General features: G+C 38.6%; 1 protein-coding gene across 1 annotated transcript in view; it reads left to right on the top strand.

The window, feature by feature from the left end:
- Nucleotides 1-15,984, top strand: part of LOC139809266 (1-phosphatidylinositol 4,5-bisphosphate phosphodiesterase epsilon-1-like) — a 33,421-nt gene extending 17,437 nt beyond the window's left edge. Inside the window, 15 exon segments of the mRNA XM_071772021.1 lie at nt 2,178-2,635; nt 3,177-3,480; nt 3,611-3,816; nt 4,469-4,563; nt 4,566-4,721; nt 4,724-4,765; nt 5,088-5,314; nt 5,710-5,937; nt 6,281-6,505; nt 6,593-6,899; nt 7,228-7,572; nt 7,781-8,108; nt 8,386-9,650; nt 9,653-9,697; nt 9,700-15,984. Coding sequence (XP_071628122.1) covers nt 2,178-2,635; nt 3,177-3,480; nt 3,611-3,816; nt 4,469-4,563; nt 4,566-4,721; nt 4,724-4,765; nt 5,088-5,314; nt 5,710-5,937; nt 6,281-6,505; nt 6,593-6,899; nt 7,228-7,572; nt 7,781-8,108; nt 8,386-9,650; nt 9,653-9,697; nt 9,700-9,875 — 4,407 coding nt within the window. The 3' untranslated portion in view covers nt 9,876-15,984.
- Nucleotides 15,985-16,537: the final 553 nt, after the last annotated feature.

Raw genomic sequence — 16,537 nt, 5'->3', positions numbered from 1 at the left:
CTCTGCTACCACAGAACGTTCTTGGAGGATACATAACACGCGATCCATTGATTGTACGTCGAGTGAGAAATATAGGTATGTCGGAAGAATTTCGGGGGAGAAGTTACACAACTTCTTCCAGTTCAATCCCTCTGCGAATGACGGTTTCTCATAAAGATAATTGATTTAGCACCAATAAATGTCCAGAGAACGCAAACATAGTATAGTCAAATATAACGCGCGCGTTATAGCCTGCCCATCGTCTATATTAGTCTATAATACAAGCGTAATAATATTAATGAAATATTGCTAGTTTTATCCAAGAACTTTATAAATTTTTAATAAATCGATGTTCATCTTTATTTAACGAAAATTCGATCTTTGTGATAACTCTTACCATTTATAGAATATTAAACATTTCTTTTCTAATTATCTCTCAGAATAAATCAATGTAATAGTATTAAAAATATTCACTTAAGAGTAATTAAAAAGTAAGATTTATGTAATTCGTTATGTAATTCAAAATGCCTTCAATTTCTGTTAATAAAAATTCGGCTTTAAGTTGTTCCATGTACTTGGCTAAATACTTCGAGACATTCACAGAGTAGTCTCATTAATTAAAAGCGTCGGCGTCGTAAAAATTAAACGACAAATGTCAAGCCTAGAAATATAGTGGAATTAGCACTTCTTCGACAAACCATCGGGAAACTATAGCTCTCTGACGTTAAAATGCTGGTGGAAGTTTTTAATAGAAAACCACGTCGCGGACCATGCAAACGAGAAGCTTCAAAAATAATTCAAATGTGGATATGAAAATAAAAATGGAGTGGAAATCATACTAACATCTCGTAAATTAATTAAATTAATTAAATTCCTGCTTTTCGTTTGCTCGCCAATACATAGTACCAGCGAATAATCGAAACTAATTGAAAGTGAATTGAAATTTGGTCTCTACTTCGTACATTTGCACAAAATTAATCACTCTCAATCTCTCTATTCGCGACAATGCGAAAATGAGACAATTACACGTGAGATATATTCTATATATAGAACATCGGACTCTCTCGTCAGTATTTCAATACTCGATATTTCAATATTAACGAACATATATTTCTTCTTCATCGTTCTTTAGAACGATTACTGCACATTACGCGTGACGGGAAATTGTGAATTCGAGCAACTGCCTGCGTCATCGATAAATAACTCTAGCTAAATTCACGAATTCGCGCATACGTGCAATAAATGTCCACTTGTACATCGCGCTTAGACAAGACCGCATAAACGTCGTTATAAGTGCATTACGAGTCCCATCAGCGTTATAAATGCACTCACGGCATCTAGTACTTTGTGGAAGCGTATTAGTACTTCGTGCGGCGCAGTTGCGAGGATGACCTCGTAGTAGCGAGTGCCTTGCATGCGCAGTGAAATTAATATATTTATATTTACAGCACAGACGCTTACTCCGTTTCCTTTTTTCAACAATTATATTATCGCGGTAATCCGGTAAACCGACCATCCAGATCTCACTGCATTAAAAACTGCCACAACGATATTTCGAGCGAAATCGAATTCGTTACCTACATATGTAAATTTTTGTTACGTTTATATATATTTCTTTTGCATTTATACATATGATATTACTTCAATAGCGAAATGCATACCGTATGCAATGCAAAAGCTTTTATGTATATATTAAATTACAAAATGTCGATTATAAATACTAGATATTAAATTGAAATCTTTCTGCACGAAAATGTAATAGAAATAAAAGTTTTTTCTTTAGAATTTTTTAACAGAAACTTAACATGACGCGTGTTTACTTATTTACTATTTAGTCATTAGTAATGATAATAATATAATGATCGAGAAAGATTAAGAAATCATTGCCAAAAATGCGTAAAAAATCCCATAGCGATCAAATACTGTTAAGTAGGTGCGAAAGATCAAATACATATAAAATTAAAAAGAAAATTTCGGTAAGATCAAAGCAAAATTTCCGGGCTTCGGTATACCTTCATTTTCATCTAAAGAGAAATTTTCTGACCACCTTTTCAAGACACTTCGATTTTCTAATTTTACTTGTACAAAGCTGATGGAAAATCGAAAAAAGTTTTTTTATCATTCTAAGAAACATCAAACATCCTCGATTCTCTATCATTCTAAGAAACACACTCATTTCTCAAATCCACACGTTTCAGGTGCTGCATCATGGCACGACATTGGTCCATTGGGACTGTGAGGGTGGTGCTTCAAGGACGGCGTTGGTGTTCGCGCGCGTCGATCGCGCTTGCGGCACCTTCGTATGGGAAAAGCCACCTTGGAGTCCCTTAAAAACGGCACAAGTTGGCGGTGCCGCTCTCACAGACTTTTCGCTGACCGCGAACCCGGAGGACGCGATACCAGCGGGCCTAGTCGGCAGGTACACGCAGCAGCAGGCTGACTGCGCTTCTGTCACTTTGGAAGAGGGATACCTCGACCTGGGATCGGTGAAGGAGATAATGATCGGCTGTTGCGACCGCGATCGAGAGGCTGATCTCAGGAGCATCTGCAAGAGATTCGGCCTACCTGGCTCCGACTGCTGCATCGGCCTCATGTATGGCTCCAATCTTCCGGACAATCGACTGATCTTCCTACTTTGCCCTCCCGCTCTTAGCAAGTACGTAATGAATTGTTCTCTTTGCGATTAGTTTTTGAATGTCCCTCACCGATAATCCAGAGAATGAAAAAGAAGATGATTCAAAATTTATCGCATTCTATGTCACGTGCAATCTGATTTGAAAATAAAAATATATCTTCGCTTTATATGCGGTATTAAGAATATGTTTTTTCGGAAGAAAAATTATCTTATCAGGTTTATACGTTCAAGATTATTTCGCGGATATTTTTTTCCAATTTATTTTATATCTACTATGTGTTATTTGTGCTGTAAACTTTTTGTGCTGTAAATTTTGAATTCGCCGCGTGTGAAATTAATTACTATGTCATTAATATATCCCCTCCCTAGAAAATTAGGTTTATTAATAGTGTATCAATGATCTGTTTATAATATATTATTGAGCAATAGTATATATTAATAACACACATTTCCTACATATTTTGCTGTAACAATTTCCTCTAATAATTTATGATTTGTTGCTAAATTGCGTATTGTCGAACTACATAAAAGTTATGTAATTCGCACGTTGCTCCGCTTTCAGAATATGGTACATGGGATTGTGCTGGATATTGCGAGGCCTCAAAAGACAACAGCAGCTAACAGATCGTAGATCACGCTGGTTGAAAGAAAAATATCTCCAGCTATACTTTTCTTACTTGGAACAGCCGATGGAGGGCATAGATCAGCCGACGACGGCCGATGCTATTCGCATTTTCGGCGGTCGCGACTGGGCCTCGATAGACAGCGTCGGAACGCTGTCTCCAACGAGCAGCGGCACTATACGTAGACGAAATGCTAAAGGAAAAAAAACCAAATCGATTAGCAACATTCACGGTTTGACCAAGGTGCGCATAAACTCATCTCGCATCTTTTATAACAAACATAGATCAGATTGTGAATCACTGCAAAGATCGTACGTTATTTCGTAAATATAACCACGTTCACCGAATTGAACACTCTTTCGGTTTAACGTAGGAACTGAGTGTAAAACAGCACGACACCTCGACCTCGGATGGAGGCCTGTGCGCTACACCTCGTCGTCACATCACGGGAAGCAGAGAGTCTTTAACGAGGATTCTACCAGCGTCACCGAGAGCAAACCGAGAACGAATCCCGCCACGTAGCCCACCACCCGGTTCCGGCGATCGTCTCTCCAACTTGCCTTATTCCGCTTTTCAAAGGTACATTATTCTCTCACACACTTGAGTCCACTTGACATCAAATTCTCTTTATCTATTCGATTTCGAGCAAAAGATTTATATAGGCCGAGAATTATATAGATCGGGATAGAAAATCTTACAGTTCCATGTCGAATATTACGTGAAACATAAATCTGGATTATGGATTTAAGGTTTTCTCGTCTAAAACTGAGCAACCTAAAACTTTCTTTTTTCTTAACCGAAAAGTTTCTAAAGCTTTTTATATTTATCATGCGTAAAGAATATTTTAGAATTTTTTTTATTAATATAGAACTAATAATATCAAAGATATAATGTAAAAAGAATCTTTTTTGACAATATACTTAAGAGACAATATAAAAAAAAGCAAATTAAAGTGCTTTTTATTTTTTTTAATTTTTAAGCACAATAAACGATATTTTTTCGGACTTCTTGATCAAATGATCGCAACTTTGTCTTTGTAGATGTTAATAATCATAATATTTTAGAAACACATTTTTAAGATTTAAAACCTTAAAAATATATACCTATATAAAATAAGAAAAATGTAAAAACAAAATTTCGAAATTTCTGTAAAATATGACATGAAAAATCTCTCTATTACTTGTATTGTGTTCGACAAATTTTCTTATACCTCGCAATAACGCATGCGTAGTTTGTTATGTGTCACCAAGGAAAAAGACAAGAACGGATCCGGTGGTATATCCGGAGGCTTGGAGGCCCCTTGGCAGGTGCAAGCGCGCACTACTTCGAAATATACGAGAAGCAATTGAACTTCGTGGAATTCGTCGCGCTTTTCCGATCGTTCAGCTTACGAGCCAGGAAGGATTTGCGTGAACTCTTCGGGCAATTAGCGATAACGTGTCGTAGCCAGAGTGACGGGTCGTTAAGGGACTTTAATATTCGCCCGGCGTGCTCAGGCAGACCAGTGACGCCACTCCACAAAGAATTGGTAAGTCGATAGGAATGGAACTGACATAATTATTAAATTTTCTGTATAAATTTATATAATTTGATATAGATGCACGAGATCTTTGTATTTAATCGTGAAAATGCGATAGTAGATCTCAAATATAGATATATGAGTTAATTCATTAAATAATAATTTTGAGTAAATTAGATTCAGAACACTATGAGTTTTATTATAACCCACCTAATAACATACGTTTGTCCATATTTATCGAAAGTAAAAGTCACATTACATCGGTTCCCATCTATGATTTGTGATTGCTTTTTTAAAAATTAAAATAAGAAATCAACATTTAATGTGCCAGGCTTGCTGACGAGAAACAACTCTATTGACTGTCACGAATACAAGACGGGTAGCAATCTGGAAAAGAAACAGGTCTTTGATGTCATCGCGGCGGCAAGCATAATCAATAATTGCTCGGGCGTGGATACGTCGAAATCCCAAGTAATCACCCTGGCGACACTCACGAAATTTCTGGAGTCTCGACAACAAGAAAACTTGAGCGACGATGAAATCAAAGCACTGATCAAGGTAAATATTTATTTACGGGGTCAGAGATTCCTGCGTGGCGAAGAATGTTTGCCCGACGGTTTTATTTCTCTCCGACAAATTTTTTTTACGGATATACAGGAAATTAATATCCCCTAATATTTTGCTATTTGGCTGATTGCCATACGCAATAATGTGTTTGCGACAGTTTGCGTGCAATCTCGCGAATAAACTGCTTTGTTGAGACGATAAACGATCCTTCCTTTCATCCCGTTGTACCGAAATCATGATTTCAATTTGTCTTATCTGGCAATAGAAGATCCAACTTCTCCTCACGCTCATGCGACCGCCGGTGGCATTGTTATATACGCGCGCTCATACCAATGTACAATGCGACGTAACACAATCAAACGGGTCCGGATTTACTCTCATTTCAGAGGCACGAACCGGACCCGGCACTTCGCACACAGTGGTGTTTGTCTTTCGAGGGTTTTGCGCGGTATATGATGGACAAGGACAATTATGCCTTCCCGAACGAGTATGCGACACCGTCCGAAACCGAGATGCAGCAGCCTCTGTCGCAATATTACATTGCCAGCTCTCACAATACGTATTTAACCGGGCATCAACTCAAAGGAGAGTCCTCCGTGCAACTATATTCACAGGTACGTTGCGACTTTCAAAAATAAATTCGCGTAATAAATGAACTTCATGGAACTGGAACATGAAATATTTTTACTATGGCATTGTCACAAGTTCTTTCCATTGTAACGAATTTTGAACTACGCGCTATTATTTAATAGTCTCATGCATTATTCCTGTGAGATTTAAGATAAATGAATAAAAAATTCTCTTCATATGTATCCAAAGTTATGAAAAAAAGTATCAGTTAAAAAAATACATTCTTTTGCTTTGCGTGAAACGTGTAATACGAATTTCCATTGGAATAAAATAAAGTAATTAGCGCGAATAAAACTTATTGACCGATAACAATCAAAATCTGCGCAGGTGCTCTTAACCGGGTGTCGCTGCGTAGAGCTCGATTGTTGGGACGGTGACGATGGATCCCCGCTGATTTATCACGGTCACACTTTCACTACGAAAATACCATTTCGCTCGGTCGTGGAAGCGATCGATCGAAGCGCCTTTGTCAGTTCTCCCTATCCTGTGATTCTTTCCATCGAGAATCACTGTTCGCCAAGTCAGCAAGCTCGCATGGCTCAAATATTTCAGGTAGCCGATTAATTATCCAATAAATTATTTTCTTATTGATTGTCATTGCGCCTAAGCCAAGTTACGAGCAGAAATACACGGTTTCAGTCTGTTTTTGGCGAGAAATTGGTGACGAAATTTCTCTTCGAGTCCGACTTCAGTGATGATCCTCAACTGCCTTCGCCTTCGCAGCTTCGTTACCGAATCTTGATAAAAAATAAGAAGCTAGTGATTGATCCTGCCGGTCCTTTATCACACACGCCCCTCCCCAGTCACCGTGGGAAGATGCTTATGTCGGATCGCGCATCCTCTATGAAACAAATGCGGACCGACGTAAGCAGCACGTCCGTAGTCGAATACTTTAGCGAGGATGAAGACGACGAAGAGGACGATGATGAGGATGACAACATCGATGGTAAAAATAATACATTATCAATACTGAAGTATGCTTGGAAAAAGTCCACTATACCAACCAGATCTATACTTCCAAGAAAGATATCGGAATTCGCTATTAATGATCTTCTGATGTCAATGATCTTCTGATGTTCTCTCAATTTTTCCTAAGCTCAAGTTAAACCTAAATATACAGCGTGCCATATTGTCATCGTATCCTAACGATAAATCTTCGAGTTTAATGTAATGATAAATTCAAACCCTTTTTTTCCACTTGCTTGCAAGAAGCATAGTAATTGCACTTGGTTAAACACTTACGAAACGAATCGCTCGGCGATTGCAATTTACAGATAACTCCATTTCGAGCTACGAGAAATATCTGGGTGGCGGACAAGTGCCGCATGGTCGTTTAAAATCAGACCCAGGAGTGGACGACAAGACGCAAAAGCAGAGCAGCCAAATAGCCAAGGAGCTGTCGGACTTGGTGATTTATCTCCAAGCAATTAAATTCCGCGGACTAAATACCATGCCAGTCGTGCCGGGAAAAATACGTCATCAATCGCATACGGGACCAGTTCAGAGGCACAGCATCGCCGGTATAGGGCCCAGCAGCATAGCTTCCTCGTCAGGATCGCCGCAATCGCTCTCGACGTCAGCCTCGATCGCGAGCGGCGGTAGCAACATCGATAATATTTAGGTCATTTTCTCATTAAGTGTTTTCTTTATTTATTCTAACTTATGATTGTCTTAATCTTATTCTCGTGCCTTTGTTTTTTTTTTGCATTTTCCTTTTTAAAACCTTATTTCGGCAAACCTTATTATATTTCACAATCGGCATTGATCGACGAATATATTGGCTTTGCAAATAAAAAAGATGGTATCTATTTTTTTGCTTGTATGTTATTAGATCCACTCGTGGAATGCCGGCCTGCTTCCAATGTTCGTCTCTGAATGAGAGCTCGGCGAAAAAGATCTGTAGAAAACAGGCGACACACGTGCTCTCCCATGCAGAGACTCAACTCATTCGAACATATCCCGCAGGGATGCGTATTGATTCCACAAATTTCAATCCTGTAATATTTTGGGCTTTCGGAATCCAAATGGTTGCGTTAAACTATCAGACCGATGACGCGGGATTAAATCTGAACTCAGCCATGTTCGAGCAAAATGGTCAGTGCGGATACGTTAGGAAACCCTCGGTAATGTGGGACAAGGGACATATGATGTACAGGTGAATTTATACTCTGTTATTTCTTACAAATTTTCTAAAATGCGGCAATAATAATATAATTATTTATGTAGTATACGTTCATTAAAAAATCGATTAATTTGTAAATCATAAGCAATAGTTGCGAAATGATCTCTTTTGATCTATATGTTATATTATAAAGTTTATCTTTGCTATAAGAAAATGTTTTCATATTTTGAAAAGAGATAGTTAAATTATTTCTGAACGATCGTACGTTATCTCGAAAAATCTTCTTAAACAATCGTAAATGTTTTGACAGGCGATTCAACCCTTGGGAGAAGGAGTTCGATGGGCTGCATTCTGCGCATTTAAGTCTCACAATAACCTCAGGACAATACGTCTCGGTTACGAACTTCGTCGCCAGCACATACGTCGAGGTCGAGTTGGTCGGTATACCGATCGACTGCGCGAAGCACAAAACGAAGGTGATCCAGAACAATGCGTTGAATCCCATCTGGAACGAGAAGTTTTGCTTCCAAGTGATGTTCAAGGATCTCGCCTTCCTGCGTTTCGGCGTTATCGAGGCAAGCTCTCATCACGTGATCGCGCAACGCGTAATACCGCTCAAGTGTCTACGGCCCGGCTACCGACACGTACGATTACGATCCTGCAAGAACAGGCCGCTAGCCCTTTCCACGCTCTTTATTTATTCTCGCTTGGAGGAGGAAAGCTTGGACTACAACACCTGCTGCCGCGATCATAAGGAGTCGTCTAAGCGTCTCTCGTCAAGCAAAGAGCCCGAGAAACTGAGCACCGTCGATCCCGGATCTTTGGGTGGAGTCACCTTGAAAAGACGAATGTTCTTCTTAATGGTCCACGTGATCCCGGAGGGGCCGGGTACCATCCTAAAGGTCACCCAGGAGAGTACTACGCAAGAAGTGATGCTACAGGCGTTGCAAAAGGCCCAGATATCGCCGGAACACGTAGATGAGTACATCTTGGTGGAGGAAGTGTCTCGTGGATGGGAGAAAAAGGACAGAGAAGAGTTACCGACTCAACGCGTGCTGGACCCTATGGAACATCCTCTTCAGGCACAGGACCAGTGGAAAGGGGACGGTCGTTTCCTGCTGAAGCGAGTAGGCGACGATCCGAGCAGTAGAGCGTGGCTCGCCTCTATCAGGAGCACGGCCGGCCACTCGAAGCTCAACGACTCCAACACGAGGGACCAATCCACCCACACATGGGACGAGGCGGACACCTTTCTGGTCTGCATCTATAACGTCTCACCGGAGATCCCTTATGCGATTCTACGCGTGCCGATAAGCAGCTCGGCGCAGGACGTGCTGGCGCATGCTCTGATAAAGGCCAGAAGAATGGAGAACCCGGCTAAGTTCGTTCTGGTCGAGGAGCTGGAATGGGGCGGCACGGGCGCGGTTGGAAGCGGAAATCGTCAACTGAGAGTATTGAGCGACGACGAGAACGTTTACACCACGCAGGCTTTGTGGAAGACTCTCGGCAGGTTTATCCTCAGAGAAAGAGAACAAGCGATTCCGAGACGGAACTTGTTGCCCGCGACCCTCGATCGACTGGATTTTCTGTGGGCAGATCCGTATCCCTGCCAGGATCCAGCAAAGAAAGGTGCCTGTTTCGGAAGCACTGTCAGACCCCACTTCTAGAGGCATGAGAGGCTATCGGCTAATGTCTCGTAGACGAGAGGTTCACTCTGACGGGGAAGAATCCGATCTATTCAATGCCGCTATTCATCTGAAGAAGGTCTCGTTCAGAAAATTAATGAGCTGGAAGTCATAGTGGCAGTCAAGGGCGACGTCGATATCATCGATCTTCGCCACTCGGAAAAGTCATCTGTAAGTTCGTAGTTCAATTACCGTGATCAGAATTTAGTTCTGATCTTGCGAAGCGTTTCCCATGTCGACGATCCTGTCGAGATGTGATCTCAAATTGAAAGAAGAGCTTGAGAAGATCGAAAAATTTCACTTTGTTGAAAATTTACATAATACAAGCGTACGCCCGAAGAAGTTAAAATCTGTAAGTCTTTAAGTCGGATGATAAAACGCACGGTACGATCAGAATAATTAAATATCCCATTGCGATACTAAAGAAATATCAGGCAGAAGATGGAAAGAAATATCAGACAGCGTGTTTTTATCATTGATCATGCGGTGACGTTACGCGAGAAAAAATATCTCTGCAATAGGAAAAAAGGAAGAATCAATCCCTTTAGGAAAAAAAAAAACAGAATGATTTTTTGAAAAACATAAATGTCTGAAAAACAACGCGACATTCTTAAACTCGATCACGTACGCGATTATCTCCGTGATATTTGAGCGAAATATCGAATGAACGAAATCGCCATCGCTGCAGAAAGCACCTTCGGCGAATTGAATTTTCCCAAAACAAAATCGGACGATACCGCGAGATGGAGATTATTACGCCGCCATTTACAAAGATTTTTCAAGAGTTTTAAAGAGTATAATAGCATATCTGAAGTAACGACGTAGTACAATCATTAAGTGGCAAAGCGACGATTCTTGAGTCCCCTTAAGTTCGCACAAAAGCCAAGCATCATACTGAATTTCGTTACGTGGCAGTAAATTCGTATCAGACGCGGATCGATACGATCCGTAACTATCGCGTTCGACGGAGACGCGCTGGCGCGTCGAAAATACAAAGAATTAAATGCCACGGGTCGCGCCTGATTTTATTATTTTTGTACAACGAAGGAAGGAGGGAGATCACACCGGGCGATCTCTAAACATTTTGCCAAACGACGATTCTAAGTGATTCTAGATCCGCGACACATTCATAACGTTTAGATCGGAAGTGCTTCCCTATTTGAATGTGTTTCCGTTTGAAATATATCGGATATCGCCTCTGTCTAATCGACATACCGCATCTCCAAAAGAAATTCCGCAGCTTCATGTGACTTCTCGTCATTCGTAAGCATCATCTTTATCATTTACGTCGTACCTGAGGTTTTTCCATCGATACGCTTTCGCGCGCGAACTCTGTAATAAAGTTATATATCGCTGTTATCGCACTTCGTTTGTTCACTCTATTAATGTTAATAATTTCTTTCTGCGTCTAGTCGACCATGTGATAAGGAATCTGAGTATAGAATCCAATGAGAGAGATCATCGTAATGTATATTGGGAGTTGCTACTTAAAGATGGTATTTACTATATATTGTTAACGCTAGAGGGTAGATCGGTGTTGCATTCTCGATTACCGTCCCTCTCTCCTGACTGTTTTAGCGAGCGTATGTATACGTAGATTATAAATACGAGACCAAGGAGTGTCGATGGAGTGGAAAAAAAACCGCGTCCGAACGTGCTATCGCTCTAATTTAATTATTTTTTCACGTGACAAGGCATTCGCGCGTCGACGAGCTTCGTCGTACACTCGAGGGCCGGCAGCCTAATTTTATGGGAAAATAATTTCGCTAATAATGTTAATTAATTGACTAATGAGCAACAATACGGAATCTGACGTCGCAAAACAGTGAGGTCGCGAGATAGCCTTGCCCCGTCTTCCACGTCCGAATCGCTCTAGATATTTTATATTTTTTCGAGACGGCCCCGCAGACTGACTCTTTAAAGTGAATCAGTACAATTGTACGACACGGAAACGCCGAGATTTTTTAATGCTATAAAAAATATATATATGAGATGTATTATACGCTATAGTCATATCCTTCCCCATATCGTGCTTCGCGACCTCACTGGAGACTCTGTATATTTTTCGATACCACTTCCTTCCTTATCCTCCATCTCTTCGAAAATACGTAATCACATATCCGCAGAGACCAAACGGGCGAGGCAGACAAACGAGACAAGAAATGAGAAACAAACACACACAGCCCAATTACATTCGTACACATATCCCCGAGTGAGTAAAAAGAGAATAAAATAAAAAATATTACACATTATACATTCAATAGAGTAATTTCTGTCGACGAAGAGAGGCATAGATCAGCACAGTTCGAAAGCAATTGTCCTATTTGCTAGCCGTGAAAAGAAAAAGAAAAATCTGATTGGTCCAATTTGTAGATCACTAAAGAGAAACAAGATCTAAACCAACTGTACTTATAATATCGTTAGATCGCAATCGTTTTAAAGCACTTTTGCAGATACGTGCTGGCCAACATCTAATTTACGATCGCTATATCTACCAACGCATTTGACAATATTGCAAGCGGTAAGGTGATCATACGTCTTTTTCTTCAAATAGATTTTTCATTGCCTACAATGTTTTTGCATTTATGGAAGTACCTTTCAATCAACATATCACAATTTCTCTTTTCCGTTGTAATTTCTTATTTTCTTCCTGCATTACGGAAATTTATCTATATCTCTCTTCTTTTTCCTACTTTCCGATCTTCTTACACACGTGAGTAGCTGCGATACATTAAAATATCTCAAATGTTAACAACGGAAGACTAATAAATCGTGAAATCGCGCAACAACTCTTGGCAAGCGCATCACCCAAACATACTCTCATCACCGCGTGTAACGTATACTAAATGATAGAAGCGAGAGATCAAAGTACATTTCGGTACACCGCAACAGTATTTATCTAATATGTATGTACACTGTTGGAAAATTTTTGTAGGTTTGTTAAAAAAGGTTCTTGTTAAAATTTTTGTGTAAAATAATCAACACATACATGTGCAGATTTAACATATGCCTGCTATGTTAATTGAATTTAACAAATTTAAAATGTAGAATTATTAAAATAATTTAAAGAATATGTTAAAGTAACACAATTTAAACGTATTTATTAAATGTGTTAAAATTTACAGAAAAAGAATGTTGATTTTATCTTACAATCTTAACTTTAACATAAAACTTATGTTAATTGTACACATAATTAACCTCAAATTACGATCAGAATTACATTTCTTTTCTGTTGAAATATTTTAACATAGTATCGGTGTTACTAACACATCCATATTGTGTTAAATTAACACAAAAATTTGAGTGGACCGTTTGGGACATGCGATTTATGTTATATTTAACACAAATTTTCCAACAGTGTAGCAGCATCCTCAAGGAACATTATGTACATAGCAGTAACGAACAATGGCTACTAATAACGTTAATTAATTACTATAATTAATATTCGACGCTCCTTGGACCTCCGACTAAACCCCCGTATCAAGAGAATCATCGATTGTAAAAGGGCAGTGTCTGTATCAAACGTTGCATCACGATTGCAACGGTTGTAACCATTCGTTGTTGTGCCGCCACCGAATGTCGCAACGAGCTGCATGCAATTTGCCAAATTCGCCTCCGAAAGCACGGACGCCGTCGGCGGACAACATTTGTTCCTCGTAAAATCACGATTTTAAAGAATCCTCCCAGTAAAATAAAATGACGATCACGAATTCACTCCGTTATGTGATTTTGACTTTAGTTCGATACTAAAACGACCCGCGCAAACCTCGATGTTTTGTTATGAATTATTATGTAAGTCATTAGATTATATGCAAGGTTATCTCTATTTCATTAAATTCGAAAAATCGCAGATAAGATAAACGCGATACCAATACGCTATTTATTCCATATTACTTAGTTTAATCATTTCGTTAATAGCTGTCATCAACACGCATAAAATATCTTTTATTTTATTACCTATTATCATTTATTATCATTATTTATTATTTAGCTTCGGATAAATTTATTCTAAAATAATAAATAAAATATTTTATTTTTTTCCCCGCGTAAGATAAAGCAAGAAGTAAAAGCTTATCGATGCATAGAACGCGATGTTGTTTCACTAACATGTTCGACGGCGTACATACATGACGATATATCAATCCTTCGTCCGTCATCCCCTTTCTTCGAGGCTGACTTCAAAAAAACTCGGTAGGCGCATTTAAAAGATGCTATCTGTATTAAAAGCGGCGCGCACACGCGAAACGATTACTTCTTAATATTTTTGGGACCACTCTGATTAAGGACACTACCGAGCGAGCTCCCAGGAGCCGATCCTAAATGTAAACGGTACCAGTATTGAAGGCTCCTTGCTTTCTTCGTCGGTCGAGAGCGCGGACCGCACGAAGAAAGTAGGAGAAAGGAAGAAGCGCAAAGAACGAGAGATGGGCAGAATGATAGAAACCGAACGGAAGATTAACCTCGAAGATATCGAGCGAAAGGCCGAATGAATGGATGCTGGAGCTCACTTTAACGATCTACAATTCACGTCAGAATTCAGGATAGAATTCTATTTATAGTCTGACGCCCCGCGTAATACAAGATACACTTTTGGAGAATCAGAATATACATACGCATACAAAATATAAATTAAACGTTAAAATACACGACATATAAAGTTATAAAGAGAATTCTATTCCAAAATCTGACGCGAATTATCGTCTAAAATGAGCTTAACGCAGCGGCCGGGCATATCCCTAATTGTGTACATATCCGTGATTCTTCGGTAGCTGTTACGTTATAAAAAAAAAATCGCGCATAATACATATAAATATGATCGTATATACATACATATGCGTTATTCTCGAAGGGCCGTCGAGCGGCATTTTTGTATGCGTGACATGTTTCAGAGTCAAAGAAAGAAAAAAAAACGGAAGAATATTATGCTTAATCATGAAAAATTGCGATAGTTAGTAAAATGGAAAGATTAAAAAGAGAGAGAGGGAGATGAGAATTGATTAATTAACATTTATAATTGATTAATAAAGAGATGTATATTCTGGCCGCGCGCAATCGGGCTGGCACCGACTTCGCACGGTGTATCGATCTCTGATCAAACGCGACACGAGACGTCTCGTTTTGCGTAATTATGAACTTTATCACATACGTAACGCATTTATCTTGCAAGCGGTCGCTGCCCGCGTATCTCGTTGACGGCTTTCCCCGGCTCATCGTCAGTATCGCAAAGTATCGCTATGACCGTCGGAAGACAATTATATATGCAAGTTATAACGAACTATGCAGCAATTAGTTAAATCGCCGAATAATAATGACTATATATATAGTTATCAGAGAGAAGGGAACCAGGTTAATCGTAATCGTTTCTTGCCTATACTTCTCTAAAACTTCATCTCGTTCAATGATTTTTAGCGTACAAGTTTATAACTATTTACAATAATTAATTTATCGTCTTGGAACGGCACGAAAAAATGCAGAACAGAGCGCTCCTCTCTCTGCTCGTTTAATGTACTTTCAGAACGTTCATTTTGAATTCCAATTGATTGTTCAAAAATTTCAATCTTAATCCGTTTAATATGCCATATTATAATTTCGCCACTAATATCTGTGACATTTTCTGTTTAACTTCCAGTTAGTGTATAAATTTCCGGAAATATTATTGTTGTACCTTCTCGTAAAATTATACTTTCCGTCGAGTTTCTCAGATACAGATTGGTCAAGATAAAAAAGATTTTTTGTGAACTTTATTGTGAGATATTATCGAGCAACGTGCCATTGTATTCCATGCATTACAATCGCTATTAAGCCGCGATGCTTGAAAAGTTAAGATGGACGATGAAAGATTTGTAAGACAAAACGTAAAAAAAAAGCTGTTACCGCTAAAGCAGAAAACTTCTTTCCTAGTACGCGTACAATATGCCGTAGCATTTCGTCACATTTAAATGACAATTATTACAAAATAAAAAAAAAAGAACGAGCATTATACGAGTAGCCGCTAACATTAATAGAATTCTCTTTGGCGTTATTATGTAACTCGAGTAGCCTCCGTTCTCGTTTCGAGGAACAAAGAGAAGCATGTAATACCCGTTAAATTAAAAAAAAGCATGCGACCATCTTGGACTTATAGCGAATTTACCATTACAATAATATATTAATACTATTTGACATTGTTGAGAAAAAGGATCTACATGTAAATATATAAGCATAAAGAGCATTTTTATAAATAATTGTAGTTATTGTCATTTTAAGCGAGAAATTTTCCTCTCCACATCTCCTCACATATCCATGCAAATTTAAATGTAAAAGATATGTGCTTTTGTATAAATTTAAGGTACCTGAATAAACGGAAGATTTGTCTTTTAAATTGGTTACAATCGAATTAATACATTTTTTTAATCACGCCAAATTTATATTAAGATATAATTAGTTTTATCTGTTTCTGAAACACTTTTAATTTGAGTGAACTTTTAGATTTTAATCAGTTTTATTTTTTTTCGTAAAATGTATGATTAGTGCTTTATCAAATAAATGTTTATCTGACAACAATATTTTTCTGATGAGGCGCTAATCATACATTTCACAAAAAAATAGAACTAATTAAAATCTAAAAATTTAAAATAAAAATTAAGAATTATTATTATTTGCGGTTAATTACGTGTGTCATCGTCAAAATCTACTATTTCATTCTATTTTTGTATTTTTGTACCGTTATTTTCTATCAGAAATACTTATTCGATTTTACGTATGTAACAAAATACAAAAAAATCTGAATGTCAATTA

The sequence above is a fragment of the Temnothorax longispinosus genome, chromosome 3 (assembly GCF_030848805.1).
Source record: "Temnothorax longispinosus isolate EJ_2023e chromosome 3, Tlon_JGU_v1, whole genome shotgun sequence".
NCBI classification, from domain to species: Eukaryota; Metazoa; Arthropoda; class Insecta; order Hymenoptera; family Formicidae; genus Temnothorax; species Temnothorax longispinosus.
This window is presented reverse-complemented; position numbering and strand designations above follow the sequence as displayed.